We start from the raw sequence: 24962 nt of genomic DNA, 5'->3' as shown, positions 1-24962 counted from the left end.
AGCTGTACTATATCACTGAACGCTATTGTGTAGAGTGGCCGATGTGCAACGACCGGTTTTCGTGGGAAGTGCTGGGTGAGTTCATTCGGTTGTTCGGCAGGGGAAGCAGACATTGTTTGCATTGTGATTCTTCTGTACTTCCCAGCTTATTTCTTGCTCGAACAGTCCACGGGTGTACTGCCGGTCCATTGTGTCCAACGGGCACAGTATTTCGGCGATCAGACATCTACATCTACATTTATAATCCGCAAGCCACCCAACGGTGTGTGGCGGGGGGCACTTTACGTGCCACTGTCATTACCTCCGTTTCCTGTTCCAGTCGCGTATGGTTCGCGGGAAGAACGACTGTCGGAAAGCCTCAATGTGCGCTCGAATCTCTCTAATGTTACATTCGTGATCTCCTCGGGAGGTATAAGTAGGGGGAAGCAATATATTCGATACCTCATCCAGAAACGCACCCTCTCGAACCCTGGACAGCAAGCTACACCGCAATGCAGAGCGCCTCTCTTGCAGAGTCTGCCACTTGAGTTTGCTAAGCATCTCCGTAACGCTATCACGCTTACTAAATAACCATGTGACGAAACGCGCCGCTCTTCTGTGGATCTTCTCTATCTCCTCCGTCAACCAGAAATGGTACGGATCGCACACTGATGAGCAATACTCAAGTATAGGCCGAACGAGTGTTTTGTAAGCCACCTCCTTTGTTGATGGATTACATTTTCTAAGGACTCTCCCAATGAATCTCAACCTGGTATCCGCCTTACCAACAATTAATTTTATATGATCATTCCACTTCAAATCGTTCCGCACGCATACTCCCAGATATTTTACAGAAGTAACTGCTACCAGTGTTTGTTCCGCTATCATATAATCATACAATAAAGGATCCTTCTTTCTATGTATTCCCAATACATTACATTTGTCTATGTTAAGGGTCAGTTGCCACTCCCAGCACCAAGTGACTATCCGCTGCAGATCTTCCTCCATTTCTCTGCAATTTTCTAATGCTGCAACTTCTCTGTATACTACAGCATCATCCGCGAAAAGCCGCATGGAACTTGCGACACTACCTACTAGGTCATTTATATACACTCCTGGAAATTGAAATAAGAACACCGTGAATTCATTGTCCCAGGAAGGGGAAACTTTATTGACACATTCCTGGGGTCAGATACATCACATGATCACACTGACAGAACCACACGCACATAGACACAGGCAACAGAGCATGCACAATGTCGGCACTAGTACAGTGTATATCCACCTTTCGCAGCAATGCAGGCTGCTATTCTCCCATGGAGACGATCGTAGAGATGCTGGATGTAGTCCTGTCGAACGGCTTGCCATGCCATTTCCACCTGGCGCCTCAGTTGGACCAGCGTTCGTGCTGGACGTGCAGACCGCGTGAGACGACGCTTCATCCAGTCCCAAACATGCTCAATGGGGGACAGATCTGGAGATCTTGCTGGCCAGGGTAGTTGACTTACACCTTCTAGAGCACGTTGGGTGGCACGGGATACATGCGGACGTGCATTGTCCTGTTGGAACAGCAAGTTCCCTTGCCGGTCTAGGAATGGTAGAACGATGGGTTCGATGACGGTTTGGATGTACCGTGCACTATTCAGTGTCCCCTCGACGATCACCAGTGGTGTACGGCCAGTGTAGGAGATCGCTCCCCACACCATGATGCCGGGTGTTGGCCCTGTGTGCCTCGGTCGTATGCAGTCCTGATTGTGGCGCTCACCTGCACGGCGCCAAACACGCATACGACCATCATTGGCACCAAGGCAGAAGCGACTCTCATCGCTGAAGACGACACGTCTCCATTCGTCCCTCCATTCACGCCTGTCGCGACACCACTGGAGGCGGGCTGCACGATGTTGGGGCGTGAGCGGAAGACGGCCTAACGGTGTGCGGGACCGTAGCCCAGCTTCATGGAGACGGTTGCGAATGGTCCTCGCCGATACCACAGGAGCAACAGTGTCCCTAATTTGCTGGGAAGTGGCGGTGCGGTCCCCTACGGCACTGCGTAGGATCCTACGGTCTTGGCGTGCATCCGTGCGTCGCTGCGGTCCGGTCCCAGGTCGACGGGCACGTGCACCTTCCGCCGACCACTGGCGACAACATCGATGTACTGTGGAGACCTCACGCCCCACGTGTTGAACAATTCGGCGGTACGTCCACCCGGCCTCCCGCATGCCCACTATACGCCCTCGCTCAAAGTCCGTCAACTGCACATACGGTTCACGTCCACGCTGTCGCGGCATGCTACCAGTGTTAAAGACTGCGATGGAGCTCCGTATGCCACGGCAAACTGGCTGACACTGACGGCGGCGGTGCACAAATGCTGCGCAGCTAGCGCCATTCGACGGCCAACACCGCGGTACCTGGTGTGTCCGCTGTGCCGTGCGTGTGATCATTGCTTGTACAGCCCTCTCGCAGTGTCCGGAGCAAGTATGGTGGGTCTGACACACCGGTGTCAATGTGTTCTTTTTTCCATTTCCAGGAGTGTATATTGTGTAAAGCAATGGTCCCATAACACTGCCCTGTGGCATGCCAGAGGTTACTTTAACGTCTGTAGACGTCTCTCCATTGAGAACAACATGCTGTGTTCTGTTTGCTAAAAACTCTTCAATCCAGCCACACAGCTGGTCTGATATTCCGTAGGCTCTTACTTTGTTTATCAGGCGACAGTGCGGAACTGTATCGAACGCCTTCTACCTGGGCGCCTGTATCTAATATTCTCTGGGTCTCATGAACAAATAAAGCGAATTGGGTCTCACACTATCGCTGTTTCCGGGGTCCATGTTGATTTCTACAGAGTAGATTCTGTGTTTCCAGAAACGACATGATACGCGAGCAAAAAACATGTTCTAAAATTCTACAACAGATCGACGTCAGAGATATAGGTCTATAGTTTTGCGCATCTGCTCGACGACCCTTCTTGAAGACTGGGACTACCTGTGTTCTTTTCCAATCATTTGGAATCGTCCGTTCCTCTAGAGACTTGCGGTACACGGCTGTTAGAAGGGGGGCAAGTTCTTTCGCGTACTCTGTGTAGGATCGAATTGGTATCCCGTCAGGTCCAGTGGACTTTCCTATGTTGAGTGATTCCAGTTGCTTTTCTATTCCTTGGACACTTATTTCGATGTCAGCCATTTTTTAGTTTGTGCAAGGATTTAGAGAAGGAACTGCAGTGTGGTCTTCCTCTGTGAAACAGCTTTGGAATAAGGTGTTTAGTATTTCAGCTTTACGCGTATCACCCTCTGTTTCAATGCTATCATCATCCCGGAGTGTCTGGATATGCTGTTTCGATCCACTTACTGATTTAACGTAAGACCAGAACTTCCTAGGGTTTTCTGTCAATTCGGTACATAGAATTTTACTTTCGAATTCACTGAACGCTTCACGCATATCCCTCCTTACGCTAACTCAAAAATTCAAATGGCTCTGAGCACTATGGGACTTAACATCTATGGTCATCAGTCCCCTAGAACTTAGAACTACTTAAACCTAACTAACCTAAGGACAGCACACAACACCCAGCCATCACGAGGCAGAGAAAATCCCTGACCCCGCCGGGAATCGAACCCGGGAACCCGGGCGTGGGAAGCGAGAACGCTACCGCACGACCACGAGATGCGGGCCGTACGCTAACTTTGACATCGTTTAGCTTCTGCTTGTCTGAGAGGTTTTGGCTGTGTTTAAACCTGCAGTGAAGCTCTTTTTGCTTTCGCAGTAGTTTCCTAACTATGTTGTTGAACCACGGTGCGTTTTTCCCGTCCCTCACAGTTTTACTCGGCGCGTACCTGTCTAAAAACGCATTTTACGATTGCCTTGAACTTCTCCATAAACACTCAACACTGTCAGTGTCACCATCTTCAGGTGCGCTGACGAACTGAGCCCCTGAAGGCGGGCGGTCGTCTTAAATCCCCTCCCCTCGCGAGGCATTCTCTCGGCGGTCAGCACCCGCGCGTCAGCGGTCGGTGAGACGCTGGCTGGCGTCGGCGTCTGTGGTGGCGTCGGTGTAATTGCTCGTCCGCCCTACTCGCCCGTTCGTTTCCTTTGCTGAGCGTCTTTTTAATTAGACTCAATGCTGGTTCCCATGCCTGCTGAGGTTGTAGCCGCAGTCTCGGTTGATGAGTCCGTCCCTGGTTCTGCCTGTCCGTCCCTGGGACTGCGGCTACAACCTCAGTAGCCATGGGAACCAGCATTGAGTCTAATTAAAAAGACGCTCAGCAAAGGAAACGAACGGGCGACTGGGGCGGACGATGCAGTTACACCGACGCCACCACAGACGCCGACGCCAGCGTCTCACCGAGCATTGTTTGCACTGTTTACCCGTCGTCTACGCGCTACAATGACAGAATAGAGGTGCACGCACTGCAATCTTTCTCAAGAGATTTTAGAAAAACTATCTAGTGAAAAGTTTCGTTTTTACCTTACTTATAACTTTGCCTGTCAGCTCCATGATGACGTGCCCATCATTTCGTTAATGGTCACAGTTAATTCTGGTATTTGCATTTGCAAAATTTGAAAAACTTTGCAATGAAAAATAGGGGCCGCTGTGATTTTGCGTTTGGTGCATATTACATAATATGTTGCTCTACATGACGTATACCTAACATATTGATTTATCAGTCTTACAAATTTCCTTTTTCGGACGGACACGCGTCCACATCGTCCGCTCATAGTAACCTCTCAAAACTTTGGCATCTCTCTCCCCACATCCACCACTGCTGGCGGCTCAGCTCCAACTGCCCAACGCTACGCGCTGTTCACATCGAACTACCCAACACTACACTAGCGAATATTCCAACAATGAGTCCAACCAGCCACAGACTGCACACGTCGCAGTCAGCGATTTTCATACAGAGCACTACGTGGTGTACCAACATAAAAACCTAAACAGCCTATTTACAAAGTACACGCCTGGGTACAGTCACTGGTGCCATAGGTAACTGAAAACATTCTTCCATGAAGGCATTGGCCGTCTTTTCTCACAGTGGGATGAAAGTATGAACATTTCTGGCAATTACTTTTGAAACAAAAACAGTTTACTTACATTTCTCATCTGTCTCGTTTCCATTTGTCTGCCCCCTCCACATCCATTACTACTCCAGTCCGTTACTCAATATTCTGACTGTTTTCACTCGACTCAAACGACACACTGACTACCTGAAAATGCGTGCCCGTTCGAATAAAACAATTTTATTTTGTCGAACTACAATGCCAAATGACTTTCTTGCAGGTTACCAAAGAACCGTGCATCGGCATGTATGGTACGCTGTTGTATCTGCTACTCCAGGTGGCCTGTTGTCTCTCAGATAAATCACAGTGCATTAACTGTAAGTTGGCCAATTGCCAGATGGGGTTGCGGACTGCAGCGTATGTGAGCCCGGCCACCACATTGACCGCCGCTGGGCGAGGAGCCGTTCAGAGGGGGGAGGAACAAACACCGCCCGCATCCCGCAGTGCAGGCATCTTAACACTCAGACCAGTGAAGTACAAAACAGTGACACATCAGACAACAATGGCTACCTTACTCATTGCTCTCAGTTAGCAAACGTTGGCTGCAGCCAGAAACAAATTACTACCAGCCGAAACGTTCCAGATTTACCGATTGAGGTGTAGGCAGCCAATTGACCAACTTAACAATTAACATACTGTACAAGCCTAAGTAATATGGTTCAAGAGACATTCATTTGGATGTCTGTTAGATGACTGAGGTAGCTTCGCCATTCAGTAAGCAGAGTAAACAGAATTATGTGACTCAACCTCCTCTCTTCTCTGGCAGAGGTTTCTAATGGCCATGTTTCCGCTCTCCCGAGTTATTTCTGAAGCCATAATTATTTATTTTCTTTAATATTTAAAAACATCTTCAACTGTTTACCCTGATGGAGTGATGGGGCTACCTCAAGGACATTTATACACCAGTGTGCCTAACCCTTCCCAATTTCTTCCCCCTCACCTTAGGCAAATCAGCACCTGTCTACACCGCGACCTTCAGTTACATTTGTTTATATAACTAGTTACTTATGGTGACTGACTGAGGTAGACTCCATACCACAAATTCATTAAATCAAAACAAACATTCAAATTATTAAATGAAACGCCCACTCCTACATTGCTAGAAGGTATGACAGGTTTTCGGCATTTTATTTTATTTTATTTTACTTTTTTTGGCAATTCTAGTCTTCTCTTCATAGAAAACAGGTATGAAGCTCAAACACTTACACGTCAAACAGTTTTACAAACAACGACCGATATTTACGTCCCATATTAGCTCATTTCTCTTGTCGACCTTAAACATCGATTTACTTGGAATCATACTTAACTTTGATTTTATTTGCCGCTTTTATCAGCAATATTGTGTCTTCGTGTTAGACAAACAAAGAACATTTCTTCAATATCTCAACCAACCTCTGAAATACTCAGTTTCAACAAGGAAACAATTCATCTGTCGTTACAGGTCCAATGGCCGGATGAGTTCACAGTTTGTTGTAGTGTTTCTGAACATGTTGGTGGATTTGTGACCTGCTTCGTAGCCAAACAACATATTTTCGGATGTGTTATACATCGTTACTTTTTTTTTCCTGGAGACGAAGTCTTGTAGTTTCGAAGTTGACTGCGGTTCTTTGGAAACCAATGAAGACACCAGTTTGAACATAAAAATAAAAAGGAGTAAAGGGTATTTATTTTCGCCGTGAAAATGTTAGTATATGAATCTCCATTTCTTCAGTGCTATGGAAGCTACAAAACTAACCACTTCTCCATATATGAGCACGAAAATCATTCAGAGATCTATCCATCCTTCCAGACACAGCATAATCATCCATTTCTTTCTCATTCCAGATCTCCTCTTCTCCACACACTTTTCTTGCTTTTCCACCGTCTTAGTTTGGAATTATCAGTTACTTTCTTCTCATTTTCTTCCCCACACTTCATCCTGCAGAAAATCCACATTACCAGCTGCCTTTCACCACTCTCACACCATCCGCTAACTTCATCCTTCTATTCAACAAATCCCACTTCTCAACCATCCGTATTCCGTGACATTTACAAAACCTCGTACCAACAGTACTAGCAACTATCTCTGTAACCAACAAAAAAATCAATATTTTATCATTTACAAAGCTCAGAGAAAGTAGATATTTTAATTTATGTAGTAGTTTAGCCACGAGTCCATTAGATTCGAAATTTATTTACCAGAGAGCAGTATTGCAGATGCGCTGAACTATGTATTAGAAACTCATCTAAAACTAACAATCAGCCAATTTATAGCCCTCATCATGAATGCGCCACAGTTAGCTTCATAAATAATTCGAAAGAAAATTAGGCACAAAGAAACCCGGCACTCTTCATTGTAGTAGCTAATAACAACTAATTTATAGAATCTATGACGTGTTTTTTAGTTGTATATGCTAATGAATCACGGAAGTTTATAGTAGTTTCGTGATGGAAGTTTGGAAACAGTGCTTTGTACACATTTCTCTGATAGTGTTACAGTTTCATTACAAATACTAGCTTCTAGAGACAGGTAGTCACACGCTTGTCCAGAAACAGAGTGGAGAAGGAAGAACATCCAAAACCGAATATACAAACAAACAGAATAATCGTCTTAATACCAAAGAAAACAGGGCTAGAATTAAAGAAATTTTTAGTATTGTTCTGCCTAAGTGATAGAAATTAAGATTGCTTACCTCTGCTTTGGAACTGTCTGCAGCTACTGTATCACCAGAGTTGATGGTGCATTCCGAGTACAGCAACAGGGACCTGTACACAGGGATCAACGTCATTGTACCTATCGTCACCGGAGTCTCATTCCTAGTCATCCTGGCAGCGGGCCTCTTGCTCTACCTGCGAAAAATCTCAGGAAGGCTTTCACAGGATAAGTACGAAGGTAATTTCCATAGATTTTGATAATTACGTTTCATTAAATTTTGCTCAAAGACATAATCTTTACTTATCAACTAATTAGTATCCACATCACAGTAAAAACATTTAACTCGGTAAAGTTTCCTTTTAATTTCGCTAAATTGTGTTTGTTCATTTGAATACTTAATACTGAAAACATTGACATAGCACTTCTCCACATACATAAATATACATACATACATTAATCCTTGTTCCAAAGATCATGAATACATTTCGTAATGAGGTGGAACGTATCACTTTAACATAAGTTTTATTTACACAAAATAATTATTTAATTAATTTTTTTACAGTTACTACTTCATATCTAAGAAATCATCTGTCAAACTGTTAATACGATTTGGCAAATGACGAAAGATTTTTGTGGCAGCATAATTCACCACTTTCTGTGCCAAAGTGAGAGTTAATCCAGAATAGTGAATATCAACGCCGGCCGGGGTGGCCGCGCGGTTCTAGGCGCTGCAGTCTGGAACAGCGCGACTGCTACAGTCGCAGGTTCGAATCCTGCCTCGGGCATGGATGTGTGTGATGTCCTTAGGTTAGTTAGGTTTAAGTAGTTCTAAGTTCTAGGGGACTGATGACCTCTGAAGTTAAGTCCCATAGTGCTCAGAGCCATTTGACCAGTTTTTTGAATATCATCCTTTCTTCTAGTGTTGTAGCTATGCACTTCGCTGTTATTTTTGAATTGGGATGGGTTATTACTGACAAATTTCATTAGTGAATATATGTATTGCGAAGGTACTGTGAATATCCCAAGTTCCTTAAATAAATGTCTGCAAGGTGATCTTGGGTGGGCTCCAGCTATTATTCTGATTACACGCTTTTGTGCAATGAATATTTTCTCTCTTAATGACGAACTGCCCCAAAATATGATGGCATATGAAAGCAGTGAATGAAAATAGGCGTAGTAGGCTAATTTACTGATACGGTTATCACCAAAATTTGCAGTAACCCTAATAGCATAAGTAGCTGAACATAACTGTTTCAGCAGATCATCGATGTGTTTCTTCCAGTTCAATTTCTCATCAGTGCACACACCCAGAAATTTTGAGTATTCTACCTTAGCAACAGACTTCCGTTCAAAGTCTATATTTATCAATGGTGTTATGCGATTTTCTATACAGAATTGTATAAACTGTGTTTTCTCAAAGTTTTGTGAGAGTCCATCTGCAGAGAACCATTTAATAATTTTCTGAAACACATTATTTGCAATTTCCTCAGATGATTCTTGCTTCTTGGGTGTGATTACTATACTTGTATCATCACCAAAAATAACTAACTCTGCATCTTCTTGAATATAGAGTGGCAAGTCATAATATATATTAAGAACAACAAGGGACCCAAGACAGAACCCTGTGGGACACCATTCTTGATATATATATATATATATATATATATATATATATATATATATATATATATATATATATATATATATATATACACCCCAGTTAGGGGACTCTGTACTGTTAATGTCAACCTTCTGCATTCTTCCAGTTAAGTATGAATTAAACCATTTGTGCACTGTCCCTCTCATACCACAATACTTAAGCTTGTCTAGAAGAATTTCATGATTCACACAATCAAAAGCCTTAGAGAGATCACAAAATATCCCAATTGGTGATGTTCCATTATTCATTGCATTTAATATTTGATCAGTGAAAGCGTTTTTAGCATTTTCTGTTGAAAAGCCTTTCTGAAAACCAAATTGACATTTTGTTAGTACTTGATTTTTACGAATATGTGATGCTACTCTTGAATACACTACTTCTTCAAGAATTTTGGGTAAAGCTGTCAGAAGTGAGATTGGGCGGCAGTTGTTAGCATCAAATCTATCCCCTTTTTTATACAATGGTTTAACAGTAGCATATTTCAGTGTATCTGAAAAAAATTCCCTGTTTTAGTGAGCTACTACATATGTGGCTGAGAATCCTACTTATTTATTGGGAACAAGCTTTTACTTCTCTGTTGGAAATGTCATCCATCCCATGTGAGCTTTTACTTTCAAATGTCAGGCGTACTTCCATTGGTTAATATTATATTTAATGAGCGCAGTAGCGCTCTACAAAAACCACGGTTCGGTAGTTTTGATAAATACATAAATGAGGTCGTCAGTGGTAGGATTACCGGATGTATTGGTAGCATTGGCAAGAAGAGAAACAAAAATGAACTTGTAAGACAGGAACTGGGAGCCAACGACTTCTCTTTGCTTCTTTTTATTTTACATAGACGAAAGTTGCCACTCACCATATAGCGGAGATGTTGAGTATTTTTATTTTCTTTTTTTTTTAGATAATTAGAGCTGCCTATCGCTCAGTGTTAGTTCATTGTGTATTTTTTGTCCTTACAGAATATAAACTGCACTTTATAAGTAATAATAATTAGTTGATCACATAACTTCTGCGTTTTTTATGTAGCCAAAGCATTTACTTCTGATGCAAGTACATCCACAAACATCAAAAATCTAGGTAATTATTGTTATTTGTCGTCAACAGACGGTTCTTCAGCATGATGAAAGACAACGAGTTTCCTACTATTATTGACAAAACGCGAAAGTTGTTCATGAATAACAGAAACATGTTTTCTATAAGTTCGACGAAATATTGGAGCCATGTTTAATTTACTTCTGTTTCGGGTCTTTTAACTCTTTTATTTTTACTACGCTATCCCTCTGTTTCACGTTACAGATGACAACATTCGAGTGAAGCCAGAATTAAACAATGACAGTTTCAATTCTGGTATAAATACTGTTTATTTTTAAATAACAGATAGAAGAATAACAATGTAGAACGAAAGTGTTTCGTGGGTTACGTGGCCCTTTAAATATTCTCACTACTTTCTACACAGTTCACTGCTTCCGGTTTCTAGGGGAATCTTGTAAGACACTGATCGCATACGTAAACAAAGCGATCGATATGAGATAAGCCCGAAACGTATGCAACACACCTACTGTACAGGTAATGCGTGTACGATTTTAACTGACCAAGGCTGCTAGGAAAACTATTGAAGCTACTCATACTTATGATAATCTGTGGTACGCTGTGGTAGTTTTAGAAATCTGTTAGTGAGCAACGAGCAACAGAAAATTGAGAAGCCCTTACCATTTCAATTCTTTGCTAACATACTTGCAAACCGATTGTTGTAAATAGCACATTACGCACTTTATTGAGAAATTTACAGTGAAATAACTGGAGGGAGCACATAGTTGACTTAAAGTTGTGACAGCCCATTCCCAAGCACAGCATTTGCTGATAGCGACGTTTTGTGAAAATAAATGCCCGTGTGTCCAAGTGCCTACATTCACAATGCTTGGGCCTGTATTACACTATCACATTTCTTGTCAAAGTTGATAAGACGAATATTTATGTCAAAGAAATTTGATGGTGTAATAGGGAACTTTGCCAAATCTCGCCTGTCGTCAAATCTAGGGCCTCACCGTAGATTTGATCATGAAAGTCGTGCGTCTTCTGTTCAGTGCAATGTGAAATGTAACCTCTTGGAGCGCTGGCTCGCTACAGCTATTTGGCGTGTCTGTAGTGTGTTTGTACACACGGCATGGCTTCACTGTTAGTGTTTTCCTTCGACTCCTTTTTTTTATTTATTTTTTTTATTAATAAGTTGGCTTCACTAGGGTGGGAGGTGAGCGACGGGCACACGGCAATACTCGCACATTGATTTCTTGAATAAAAAGAAGTTTAATATAAAAACTTCTACTGAAATGAAATGTCGTGTGACGAGGGGCTCCCGTCGGGTAGACCGTTCGCCTGGTGCAAGTCTTTTGATTTGACGCCACTTCGGCGACTTGCGCGTCGATGGGGGTGTAATGATGATGAGTAGGACAACACAACACCCAGTCCCTGAGCGAAGAAAATCTCCGACCCAGCCGGGAATCGAACCCGGGCCCTTTGGATTGACAGTCTGTCGCGCTGACCACTTTTTTTTTTTACATTTAGTCGTTGCTGATCGTTGTGTTTGGTCCTTGCGGACGTCAAATGACATCTGTTCAAGTTCGTTGGTGATGCTTTCGCTCAGTTATTTTATTACAGAGACCAACCAGCTCTCTGACCGAACACGCTGAGCTACCGTGCCGGCACCACTCAGCTACCGGGGGCGGACTAAAACTTCTACTGCCTAGACAGCAATATTCATTGTACAGTTAAAGCATGATGAGTAGTTTCGTTTGCTTTCTACAACCACCTTCAGGACGTTCAGTTCGTAAAAACGAGTTGAATATGCACTGGAAAACATCACCATTAGCAACAGCAGTGCAATGACATGCATTCATATTATAGCCGAGCAAGTCGACAACAGTATCTAGTTAAAAGATTCATCGAGTGCGAGCCAAGTTGTAAACCATAATATCGCAAGATCTAGGTAATAAGGAAGGTATTCTTGCTTATGCAAACTGGCGATCTCCCTTATTTATTACCTGTATCATGCGAGATTATGGTTTACAAAAAATGGTTCAAATGGCTCTGAGCACTATGGGACTTAACGTCTGTGGTCATCAGTCCCCTAGAACTTAGAACTACTTAAACTTAACTAACGTAAAGACATCACACACATCCATGCCCGAGGCAGGATTCGAACCTGCGACCGTAGCGGTCACGCGGTTCCAGACTGAAGCGCCTAGAACCGCACGGTCACACCGGCCAGTCTATGGTTTACAACCTGGCACTCTCTCGATGAAGTTGTTAATTACATATTATCATAGTCTTATTGGTCCATAATACGAATGCATGTCACTGCATGATTCTTGCTAATATTCATGTTTTCCAATGCATATTCAACTTGTTTTTACGATTTGAACGATCTGAATATGGTTGTAGGAGGCAACCGAAACTAGTCATCATACGTTAATTGTACAAGGAATATTATAGTCCAGGCAGTAAAACTTTCCTTACATTAAAAAAATGTGTTGTGTCAATACATACGTTAAGATCGCTGTCTTCTTCCTGACAGTATTAGGCTTCACTAACGGTGATTTCTTTGTGATCTATGAATACCCGTCATTGTGACCACATGGTTTTACCAAGCATGTTCGCTGACACTTCCACGCTGAACCTACAAGTACACAAAGAAGGCGAGTGACTGAATGCTATGACTGTCACAGTCGTACTAAGGGTGGTGTTCAAACAGTCTTCCACTGGGGTGATCAAAGACTTTCGGAGTGGAGGTAGACTGTGACTCATACGAAGCACTAATAGTGGACGAGGACTCGCAGCGTGCTGGTAGCCCGTGACCCAGTGAGCAGGTAGTTTCCAGGAATAATGGACGCAGTTTTCACAGATTTTTATATGTGTGTGTAAACTTCACTGGTCGCAGTTTTCATATACCTGGTTCTGCCTGTGGACAAAGGAATGTTCAGCCTGGAAATACGTGCCTTTATTTGGTTAGAATGTTACCGCTCAAGTCGTTACCCCATCCATGTGGGCAGGTCGCCTTCAAGCAAACAACTGAAAATTATCCTACGCCACGTAGCTTGGCAACTTCTAGAATTTCTTGCTATTTTTTAGACTCTTAGTTTTCATACTACTTTCTTCTCCGAAAGTCAACTGTGAAATTTGGAAATTTATGTATGTAAAAAAAAATTAGTGCTTCTACTGCAATGCTCTTCTGGGGTTTGGAAGGGGAGTTCCCTCCCTGTAACCCCTTGGGACAAGCACCTACACGTGTTTGCCGCATGTTCGCAGAGAAGCCAGTAGACTCCTGTGCTCCGGCAGACCTCGAGGGGAAGGGGGCGCAGCAGGCGCACCTCATCGTTGAGGAGGGGGCAGCGTCCGCCTCAACCGCAGCCTCAACGGCAGCCTCGGCCGCTGCCTCAACGTCAGCGTCCGCCAGCGGGCAGCCACTGTACATGCCAGCCATCTCCCTGCGTGACGTCAGCCCCTATGCCACCTTCCGCGTGCCACTCGCCACAGCACAGGGCTGTCCAGATGTCGTGCAGGAGTCCGTCTACCAGTCAGACTACGGTGGCGGAACACCCAGTCCCAGAACTGTGAGCAGTGTACGTGCGCTACGTCAGCAAAAGTACAGCATGTTACTACATCTATACAGGGTGATTCACGAAGATATGCAAATATTTTAATATGTTGTTTTACAAGTAAAACTAAAGAAAAAAGTTCAGATAAATATAGGTCTGAAAATTTTGGCTCCGGAGTTACGGCTAATAAAAAATTTTGCCTGAAATTTAGCAACTTCGCTAATATGAAGCCATCCGCCGGCCGGAGTGGCCGTGCGGTTCTGGGCGCTACAGTCTGGAGCCGCGTGACCGCTACGATCGCAGGTTCGAATCCTGCCTCGGGCATGGATGTGTGTGATGTCCTTAGGTTAGTTAGGTTTAAGTAGTTCTAAGTTCTAGGGGACTGATGACCACAGCAGTTAAGTCCCATAGTGCTCAGAGCCATTTGAACCATTTGAAGCCATCACAAAACTCAACGAGGTTAAAGTAAAGCACAATTTCCATTTATTTTGTTGTTATTCGTCTGGTTAATCTAATAAAACATGTCTCAGATGTGTATTTGCAGTAGTTTTTCACAACGGCCAGAGAAGCAAAGACTATTACACAAGTAAATTTCTTTACTTTCTGTGGAGTCACCGCCAGACACCACACTTGCTAGGTCGTAGCTTTAAATCGGCCGCGGTCCATTAGTACATGTCGGACCCGCGTGTCGCCACTGTCAGTGATCGCAGACCGAGCGCCACCACACGGCAGGTCTTGAGAGACTTACTAGCACTCGCCCCAGTTGTACGGACGACTTTGCTAGCGACTACACTGACGAAGCCTTTCTCTCATTTGCCGAGAGATAGTTAGAATAGCCTTCAGATAAGTCCATGGCTACGACCTAGCAAGGCGCCAGTAACCATTTCTAGAGAGAGTCTCACTTGTATCATCAAGAACGCTGTATACAAATGATGGATTAAAGTTAAGTATTCCAGCAGCTACGTACTTTTCTTTATAGCATTCATTGCGTATCCTGTTTCAGACGTAATGCCAGCCTGCGTGAGTTGACGCGTGCATTTCGGCCTCCTCTCTCAATTAGTGTGCGTTGTGTTGGCTAATCTGCCGACACAACACTCTCCATTAAGAATGTAGAAACGTTTATGTCATTGTTGGCAACTGTTACTGAGTTGTTTCAGTCGTTTCCTAACCTTGAAACGAGTTAGTTTTCTGTATTGTTCAGTAAAAGAACATAATAACAACAGTGTATTTAAATGAAACCACATAGTAACTGTTGTAGTTTGTAGATTATTTATGAAATAGGGATTCCTTTCAAATTTACAACAGAAGAATACGCCGATATGGTGTTTATTTATGGTAAATCTGATGGTAATGTTACGGCTACAGTTAACGAATACCGCATACGTGAAACTGAAACGAGGAACAAAATCTGGTCATACACGTGCAGCTTAATGACTGAACTCAGTGGAGACACTTCTGAACTTTTATTGTGAATGCAATGTGAAATTGTATGTACACTGTACAGCTTCCTTAATACTGAGCTTTTTTTTTCCGTGACATAAATTCACGTATGCTATAGTATTAATAAAAGTAGTTTATCTGACATATTCATACAGTTACAGTTAACGTTATTACCATCATTTTTCCAAAATTAAATTCTCTACAACTTCTGTTGAAAACTTTATGCAATTGTCTAGAAATTAAAAAAACAAATTGGGCCAAGCAGTTAGTAAATTAAAAATTTTACGAAGTTAGATATTTGCGTCTCTGGATGTTCCGGAAAACTACTGAACTACTGCAGATATACGCCTGAGACATGTTTTATAAGATTCACCAGACCAATAACAACAAAATAAATGGAAATCGCGCTTTACTTTAGCCTCGTACAGTTTTGGGATGGGTTCATATTAGTGAAGTTGCTAAATTGCAGGCAAAATCTTTTATTAGCCGTAACTCCGTAACTATTTCCGGACCTAAGTTTTACTTGTAGAATAACCAAAGGGGCGAACAGAGTAAAATGAAACAAGTAAATAATCCAAATAATCTTCGGTCCAGAAACCAATATACATATGGCGTTGCAAAAACACTTTTACCGATTTTGCTGCAGGTTCCATGCAACAAGGTATACACAGGAGGATTTTCTCCACTGTATACAAACTCTAGGGATTGATATATGAGAGGATCCTTAACAAAAAAAAGGTCTAATGAACTTATGTCCGAAAGTGCACGGTTTCCATCCTAGAGACCATTTATTCAATGATACTTTGTTACAGAGACTGCAGTCTAATAGGAACTGTACCATGCAGCCACAGTTACAGTATGCATGGTTTCCTCCTAAAGGGTGGTATTGTTTCTCATACGTCATGCCTTAGTGCACTCTCCTGCCATAGTAATTGGCAATGTTGTGTCCGATTCACTTCTCCTGCTGACGCACCTTGTAGTGGATGTGATACAGCGTTGCACGCAAAGGTTCCGTATTCGAATCGAGAGCTTACCCACATGGTGTTTACTGGCGCAAAGGCAAATGACAACGGGCGGCGGGCAGCAAGGTTGTATCAGGAGACCTATCGCCGCTGACAACAACCACAGCATTCGAAATTTGCAACAGTGCTTAGCCATTAGTCTGAGACAGGATCGTTTCAGGAAGCAGGAACTCATGAAGAACGCACCCGAAACTTGGAGGAAAAAGTGATATACACTGCGGAAGGCGACCGCCATGCCACTACCACGCATTTGGCCCGCCAGTACTGGGTAAGCCAGACGACCATGTGGAACATTCTCCATGAAAAGTGCTACTACTCCTACTAGCGACGGACTTCCCACATCAGGAGCGGTTTTTTTATTAGTTTCTTAACCAGGCAACCACGAGTCCGTGATTTTTATCATCCATCCTACTACAGATGAGGCCAGCTTTACGCAGAGTGATATCTTCAACTTTCACAACAGTCATTTGTGGTATAGTATGCATAACCCCCAAGTTGTGGTGACAGCGAATGATCAGCATCGGCGCAGCAGGAATGTATGGGCCAGGATAATATGGGACCGTATTTTGGGACCAGTTTTCCTTCCACGTAGCCTAACAGGCCGGAAATATCGGCGTTTCTTGCTGGTGACTTTGCCTCCCCTGCTGAAAGAAGTGCCACTCATGATACGAAGGTTTATGTGGCTGCTACATGACGCCGCTCCACCCCATTTCACCATTAATGCCCAGCTGCATCTCAGTCGTGTCTTCCCTGGTCGATGGAGTGGACGACAGTGTCCAGTTGTATGGCCTGCTCGTTCACCAGATCTCAACCCGTGCGATTTCTGGTTGTGGGACCATCTGAAAAGTATCGTCTATGCAGAGCCCAGTCAATACATGGAGATACTGGAACTGTGCATTCATGCTGCCTGCGACATTGGTGGGATGCAGCCTGGCCGATGTGAGCGTGTGAGAGAAAACATGCTACGGTGCGTACACGCATGTGTTGAGGCACATGGAAGCCATTTTCATCACATACCGCGGTTTGTGTAACAATGTATGATTGAATAAATGGTCTCTAGCATGGAAGCCATGCATTTTCAGACGTAAGTTCATTAGACCTTCTTTGTTCCGTATCCTCTCATCGATCAATCCCTAGAGTTTGTACACGGTGGAAAAAATCGCCCTGTATAAACACCGATCGTCAAATCCTTCTTTTTCGAGTAGTTAATGAAAGTTTGAGGTTTAGATGATTGGACCTCAACAACACATATACTGAGATGTCAAAAGTCATGGGATAGTGATATGGCGTCAGTAACACGCACACAAGGTATAAAAGGGCAGTGCATTGTCGGAACAGTCATTTATTCTCCGGTGATTCGTGTGGAGTGCACATTCCATTTCGTGAATCGTTAGGGAATTCAATATTCCACATGTCAAGAGTGTGCCAAAGGTACCAAATTTCAGACATTACCTCTCACCACGGACAAAGCAATTGCCGACGGCCTTCACTTAACGACTGAAAGCAGGGACGTTTGCGTAGAGTTGTAAGTGCCAATAGACAAGTAGAAATGCGTGAAATAACCACAGAAATCAATGAGGGACATACGACGAACGTAACCTTTAGGACAGTGTGGCGGAATTTGGCGACAATTGGCTATGGCAGCAGACGACCGAAGCGAAAGCTTTTGCTAATAGCATGATATCGACTGCAACACCTCTGCTGGGCACGTGACCATATCATTTGGTCCCTAGACGCCTGTAAAGCAGTGGCCTGGTCAGATCTGTCTCGATTTCAATTGGTAAATGCTGATGGTAGGGTTCGTGTGTGACCTAGACTCCACGAAGCCATGGATTCAAGCTGTCAACAAGGTACTGTGCAAGCTGGTGGTGTGGGCTGTGTTTACATGGAATGGACTCGATCCTCTGGCTGTTCAGCTATTTGGAGATCACATGCAACGATTCATGGAAATCATGTTCCCAAATTTTTGTGGACGACAACCCGCCATGTCACTGGGCTACAGTGGTTCTACATTTGTTTGAAGAATATTCTGGACAATTCGAGCGTATTGTTTGGCCGCATATAGCGTATTGTTTGGCTGCACATAGCGTATTGTTTGGCCGCACATGATTCCAATCGAACATTTATGGGACATAATGGAGAGATCAGTTCGTGTACAAAATCTTGCATCGGCAACAGTCTCGCGATGGTGGACGGCCATAGAGGCAGCATGGCTCAATATTTCTGCAGGGGATTTCCAGCGCATTGTTGGATCCGTGTCACCTGGAGTTCCTGCACTATGTCAGGCAGAAGTTGTCACTTCACTATAAACTCATAATAAATGGTCGAAATGTCCTTCCCTTGTTTCTAAACATGCATGCTCTCGTCGAATCATGTACTGCCGCTCCCTTTCAAATACTCCCTGACGTTTTCTAATAGTCTTTCATGCACCCATGACACATCGATGATTTTCTGCATGTGGATGGTCTGCTCATACTCCAATTGCTTCAGGTGCCCCTACAGGCAATAATCCTAAGGACTGAGGTCGGAAGAACGTGTAGGACATGGAAGTGGTCCTCCTCTACATACCCATTCTTCACGGTAGATACACAAACGTGCTGAAGCTGCATCATGCATAAATCACATGTTTCTTCTTATTTGCAGCGGCACATATCTTTTGGTAGGTCTTGAAGGGTGTTCTGAATAAAGTGCGTGTAGACAGTAACTGTGAGACGTGTTGCGAGAAGGTATGGCGTAACCAGGCAGTCACCTACAATTCCAGGCCACTAGATTCATACTGATGTCTAACCTGTAGTGTAGCATTGTTACCTGTGGAAATTTGTTGTTCCATCCCTCCCAAACGTTGTCTCGTCTGTAAACCAAACTGAAGAGACAAACAATGGATTGGTACTTTGTGCAACAAACCATTGACAAAAGTATTCCCGTGGTGGGTGATCGGCAGGTAACGCCCTGTAGACGTTGAAGATGATACTGGTACATGAGTTGCTCGTGAGGTGTCCTTCATGCTGTACTCGGAGATGTAATGCATGCCATCGTCATGTCTCTTGCGCTGCTACCTGGCTCCTCTTTGACGGCCCGTAAACGTGATTTTCCCAGTCAGGCGTACGAGCAACGTATAAACTTCCTCGGTCAACAGTCAGTTTACAAAATAAGGTGTGGTACAGGTACGTCGATGATACTTTCGTGGTGTGGAGCCATGGTGAAGAACAGCTCGGTGAATTCCTGAGACACTTGAACAGCCTCCATGCCAACATAACATTTACCATGGAAGTAGAAAAGGACAAGAAACTGCCATTTCTAGATGTGCTGGTCACAACGGACGGCGAAAACCTGGGACACAGCGTGTATCGAAAACCGACACACACGGACCGCGATACCTGCACAAACTGTCAAACCACCACCCGAGCCAGAAAAGAGGCATGATTAGTACGCTCGTAACGAGAGCAGGACGAATATGTGAGCCTCAACACCTCAAACGAGAAATGCAACACCTGGAAACTGTTCTGAGGAGCAATGGGTACTCCACAAATTACATTAGAAGTGTAACAGAGCCAAACACTCGGCGAAGTAAGGAACCAGAAAAAGAAATGTCGGGTACGGCCTTTCTGCCATACATTCCCAGAGTGACGGACAGAATCGGCCGTATATTGCGCAAACGCGGCATAAAGACGATCAAAGAGTGTCTTAGATCGGCGAAGGAGAAAAGAGACCCACTTGCAATGTCGGGGATATACTGTATACCTTGCACATGCGGAAAAGTTTATGTCGGAATGACTGGACGATCCATTAACACCAGGATCAAAGCGACATTGCAGGTTGGGGCAGGTGGAGAAATCGGCCGTGGCAGAGCACACACTGAATGACACCGACCACGTAATAAAATTCGCTGACACGGAAGTTCTGGCTGTAGAGAAGCACTATCACACGCGCTTGTTCAGAGAAGCTGTAGAAATACAAAAACACGCGAACAGTTTCAACAAGAAAGAGGAAAGCCTTAAGATAAACGGATCCTGGCTTCCCGTACTGCAGCGAACGACCGTCGCAGGTAGCAAGAGGAGAACCGCACCGGAAATGACCGCGGAGAAGCCCTCGGACGTTGGCGCGCCAGGTACATATAGTCTGCGGCCGCGAGCTCGCCTCAAGTTCACCACCGGCAATGGAGGGTGAAGCTTTGACAATGCCAGCCACTCGTGCTGGCGAAACGTCAGAAAAATCATTAGATGAACGTCGGCCGAAGGACCCGAGACAGAAGCCAATAGGCAGTTTCTCAACAGTCAGTTTGTTACAGATCGTGTCTCGTCAACGCGACGATACACAGCTTCAAAGGTTGGATGACTCGGCTGTCTTCGGCTTGGGAACGCTGTCTAATACAGCTGTGCAACCTCGGGTTCATTACCATTCGCGCGGCCGTACATAAAAATTATGCCTACCTGTTCACGAATATCCTGCCATATCTGAACGGAGCACTTTCAGTTAACTCACATCTGTAGTAAATGTACGCAACGTACACATTGATGACCGGCGAATGATGAATGTAGACAGGTCTCTCTGGCAACACATGGTCATCGAGAATACATTGACTCAAACGGGTGCAAAGATAATGAAGTTTTTTGGTTGTATCTGGTAAGCTGTCAAATGTCAGAAAACGAAGGACTTTCGGACATACATTCATTTGAACTTTTTTCCTTGTTTTGTTGTAAGGAACCTGTCCCCAAAGCTCGTACTTTACGAAGTTTTTGAAACACCCTGTGTATTTATATACTCCTCAAGCTGCTGTATAGTGCTTGGTGGACAGTACATTGTACCTTTATTATCGATTTAAACAACGGCATCACGAAACCAACAAAAGTTGCTGTAATGTGCATTTGTTTATCGATAAACGGATACTGACAAGCGACCGTCGTCTTGTCACGAATACCACACAAGTTATGGGTCTACAAGCACGACTTTTCTCAACTGCTATGAGACTAAACCGTTACGATTTTTGCACAATCGTAATTTGTGCACACGCAAATATTCATACTTATCTCAAATCCTCTCGTGTATCCGTCAATGGTTGACCACTAATGACTGACACTGTTTTCCTTTCTTTTTTTTCAGCAAGGAGGTGCGATGGAAGTCACGTGCCGAAAGATACAAGAACCACGGAGATACGGCGATAAGTCGGAGTGGATTCCGCTGAGGAACCTGTACCTCACCCACAGGTACTGACTGTAAGAGTGTGCACACGTCGACGTCCCAGCAGCAGTCGTCAAATGCAGTTTACTGTCTTACCGAAGGCAGTGCTAATAATCCAAGTGCCTTGTGAACTAACTCTCATGTAGAATGATATCGCACAAAGCGATTCTCTTACGTGTATAGGCTACACGTCTTAGTGAAGCACGATACCCTTTTAAACTATACAGTTAAGTGTTGCAAGTTCGAAATAAGTATTAACTGACCCGCAAAAGGAATGACTGTTTTCTCAAATAATTTAGGGAATAAAGTCTTTTAATAAAAGTGGAAAATTTTATGCCGCTGTTCTTTGTTGTACTTAAATATAAATTTTATTGTTTTTGATTCTCACAATGATCTACAAATACATAATGTTTATATTATACTGTTCTTACATACTAAGTGTACCCTAAACATTCTAAACTTGTTCGAATATTATGTACAGAAACTTTTAAATGTGTTGTAACTCTTATGTAATATGATAACTGTAACTAACTATATAAAACTTCAGAAACAATTTTTGTTTTTGTTTAATTAAGACTGGAACATTGATGTATAAGGACCTTTCTTTGCTTTGCGTTAAGCTTCGTTTCTTTTATCGCTACAATTAGATTAGATTTACTTTCATTCCAACTGATCCGTAGTGAGGAGGTCCTCCAGGATGTAGAACATGTCAGAAAAACAATAATACATGACAAATATTCACAACTGAAACAAATTAGCTAATGTCCCAAGCTTGGCTTGATGAATTACCCCAAAAAATAATCCCATATGACATTATGGAATGAAAATAAGCATAGTATGCCAGCTTTTTCATTTTTATATCCCCTATGTCTGACACAGCATTGCAAATAGAGATTTGTTAAGATGCTTCAGCAGTTCTGTGGTGTGCTCCTCCCAGTTGAATTTATTATCAAGCTGTAATCCCAAGAATTTAACACTGTTCACTTCTTCTACCTGCTTGTCATCGTATGTTAGGCTTATACTCGTGGGACACGACGTACAAGTTCTGAACTGCATGTAGTGTGTTTTTTCAAAGTTTAGTGACAAAGAATTGGCTAGGAACCAGTGATTAATGTCCACAAATATTTTATTAGCAGATCTTTATAAGACTACACTTGATTTGCTATTTATTGCAATATTTGTATCATCGGCAAGCAAAACGAAGTTGGCATCTGGTAATGTTACTGATGAAAGGTCACTGATGTACACTAGAAAAAGTAATGGCCCTAAAATGGAACCTTGTGGGACCCCACATGTAATTAGTTCCCCGTTGGATGATGCCTGATAGCTTCATACACGTCTTTTTACTCTTAACACCCTTTGTTTCCTGCCAGAGATATAAGATTTGAACCATTTTTCAGCATTTCCTGTTACACCATAATATTCTAATTTACTTGAAAGGATATTGTGATTTACACAGTCTAATTCCTTTGACAGATCACAAAATATACCAGTTGCCTGCAGTTTTTGTCTAATGAATTAAGCACATTTTCACTGTAAGAGCCTTCTCAATATCAGAACCCTTCAGAAATTCGAACTGCGAATTTGACAGTATGTTATTTGAGATAAGATGGTTTTAAAGCCGATTGTACATTACTTTTTCTAAAATTTTTGAGAATGCTGGCAAAAGTTAAATTGGAGGGAAATTTGATGCTATTTCGTTATCTCCCTTCTTAAACAGTGGTTTAACTTCAGCATATTTCAACCATACAGGAAATATTCCACTGATAAATGACTGGTTACACAGATAGCTTAATACACTCCTGGAAATGGAAAAAAGAACACATTGACACCGGTGTGTCAGACCCACCATACTTGCTCCGGACACTGCGAGAGGGCTGTACAAGCAATGATCACACGCACGGCACAGCGGACACACCAGGAACCGCGGTGTTGGCTGTCGAATGGCGCTAGCTGCGCAGCATTTGTGCACCGCCGTCGTCAGTGTCAGCCAGTTTGCCGTGACATACGGAGCTCCATCGCAGTCTTTAACACTGGTAGCATGCCGCGACAGCGTTGACGTGAACCGTATGTGCAAGGGAACTTGCTGTTCTAACAGGACAATGCACGTCCGCATGTATCCCGTGCCACCCAACGTGCTCTAGAAGGTGTAAGTCAACTACCCTGGCCAGCAAGATCTCCGGATCTGTCCCCCATTGAGCATGTTTGGGACTGGATGAAGCGTCGTCTCACGCGGTCTGCACGTCCAGCACGAACGCTGGTCCAACTGAGGCGCCAGGTGGAAATGGCATGGCAAGCCGTTCCACAGGACTACATCCAGCATCTCTACGATCGTCTCCATGGGAGAATCGCAGCAATGCAGGCTGCTAAAGGTGGATATACACTGTACTAGTGCCGACATTGTGCATGCTCTGTTGCCTGTGTCTATGTGCCTGTGGTTCTGTCAGTGTGATCATGTGATGTATCTGACCCCAGGAATGTGTCAATAAAGTTTCCCCTTCCTGGGACAATGAATTCACGATGTTCTTATTTCAATTTCCAGGAGTGTATGTTACTTAACTCAGAATCACATTCTTTAATTAAGTTCGTTAATATTTCATCATGCCCACTAGATGTTTTTGATTTTAAAGATTTTATGATGGAAATTATTTCCGCTGGGGTAGTGAGGGTCGAATTCATATTATGCAAGTTACTTGAAATGTCTGGTCTGAAGTATTCCATAGTAGCAACTACAGAACCTGACAACCCCACCTTTTCAGTAACAGTTATAAAATGATTGTTAAAAATCTCTGAACGGTTCATCAGGATGTTTATTCTGAATGTGAAATCATATTTTCTTCATATAAATCGCGATTGTTGTTGGGAATGCAGGAGGACGGCGTGTGTTATGTTCACTCAGAAACATTCCCAACAGCTAGTAATAAGATGATATTTAGTAAATATGAAGAAATATTCTAATGCAGCTTCTTTTTGTGACATGTCCAGCACAATTAGATCTTGGAAATTGTTACAAATCCTCTAAAATCTCAAAGTCCTGTCACTGTACCTCTGAGAGATGCCAACGTAGAGGTCAGAGCTAGCCTACGATGCCTATGTAGCCTAAGTCACAGAGACTATGGACCAACACAGTAGCTTGTAGACCCGGTGGTAACTGGAGACCGGCTGTACACGATGCGGCGCACTGAAGAGAATTGTCCGCCGCAGCTCAGTACTCCGGTATTGAATGAGGCATTGACTAATTGCTGTCCACACACGTGATGCCCACGGGTTGGCAGCTGCGGCTCTGGCAAACCTCGGTTTAGTTCGTAATGCCAAACCACAAAGCCGCTGCGCTACAAGTGTTTCGAGCGCGGTTTATTGATTGTGGTGCGGTACTCTCTGGAGTAGTGAGTACCGTCACCACA

At 43.5% G+C, this 24962-nt stretch overlaps 1 protein-coding gene across 1 annotated transcript in view; it reads left to right on the top strand.

Moving 5' to 3' along the window:
- The window catches only part of LOC126151703 (Down syndrome cell adhesion molecule-like protein 1 homolog), a 193027-nt gene extending 171436 nt beyond the window's left edge, over positions 1 to 21591 (top strand). The window contains exons 13-15 of the mRNA XM_049915962.1: positions 7727 to 7903; positions 13629 to 13726; positions 21481 to 21591. Of these exons, the coding sequence (XP_049771919.1) occupies positions 7727 to 7903; positions 13629 to 13726; positions 21481 to 21591 (386 nt within the window). The remainder of the gene's footprint in view (positions 1 to 7726; positions 7904 to 13628; positions 13727 to 21480) is intronic.
- The last annotated feature ends 3371 nt before the right edge of the window (positions 21592 to 24962 follow it).

Source organism: Schistocerca cancellata, chromosome 2 (assembly GCF_023864275.1).
Source record: "Schistocerca cancellata isolate TAMUIC-IGC-003103 chromosome 2, iqSchCanc2.1, whole genome shotgun sequence".
NCBI lineage: Eukaryota > Metazoa > Arthropoda > Insecta > Orthoptera > Acrididae > Schistocerca > Schistocerca cancellata.
The sequence above is the reverse complement of the archived record's forward strand: the minus strand, read 5'-3'. Positions and strand labels throughout refer to the sequence as shown.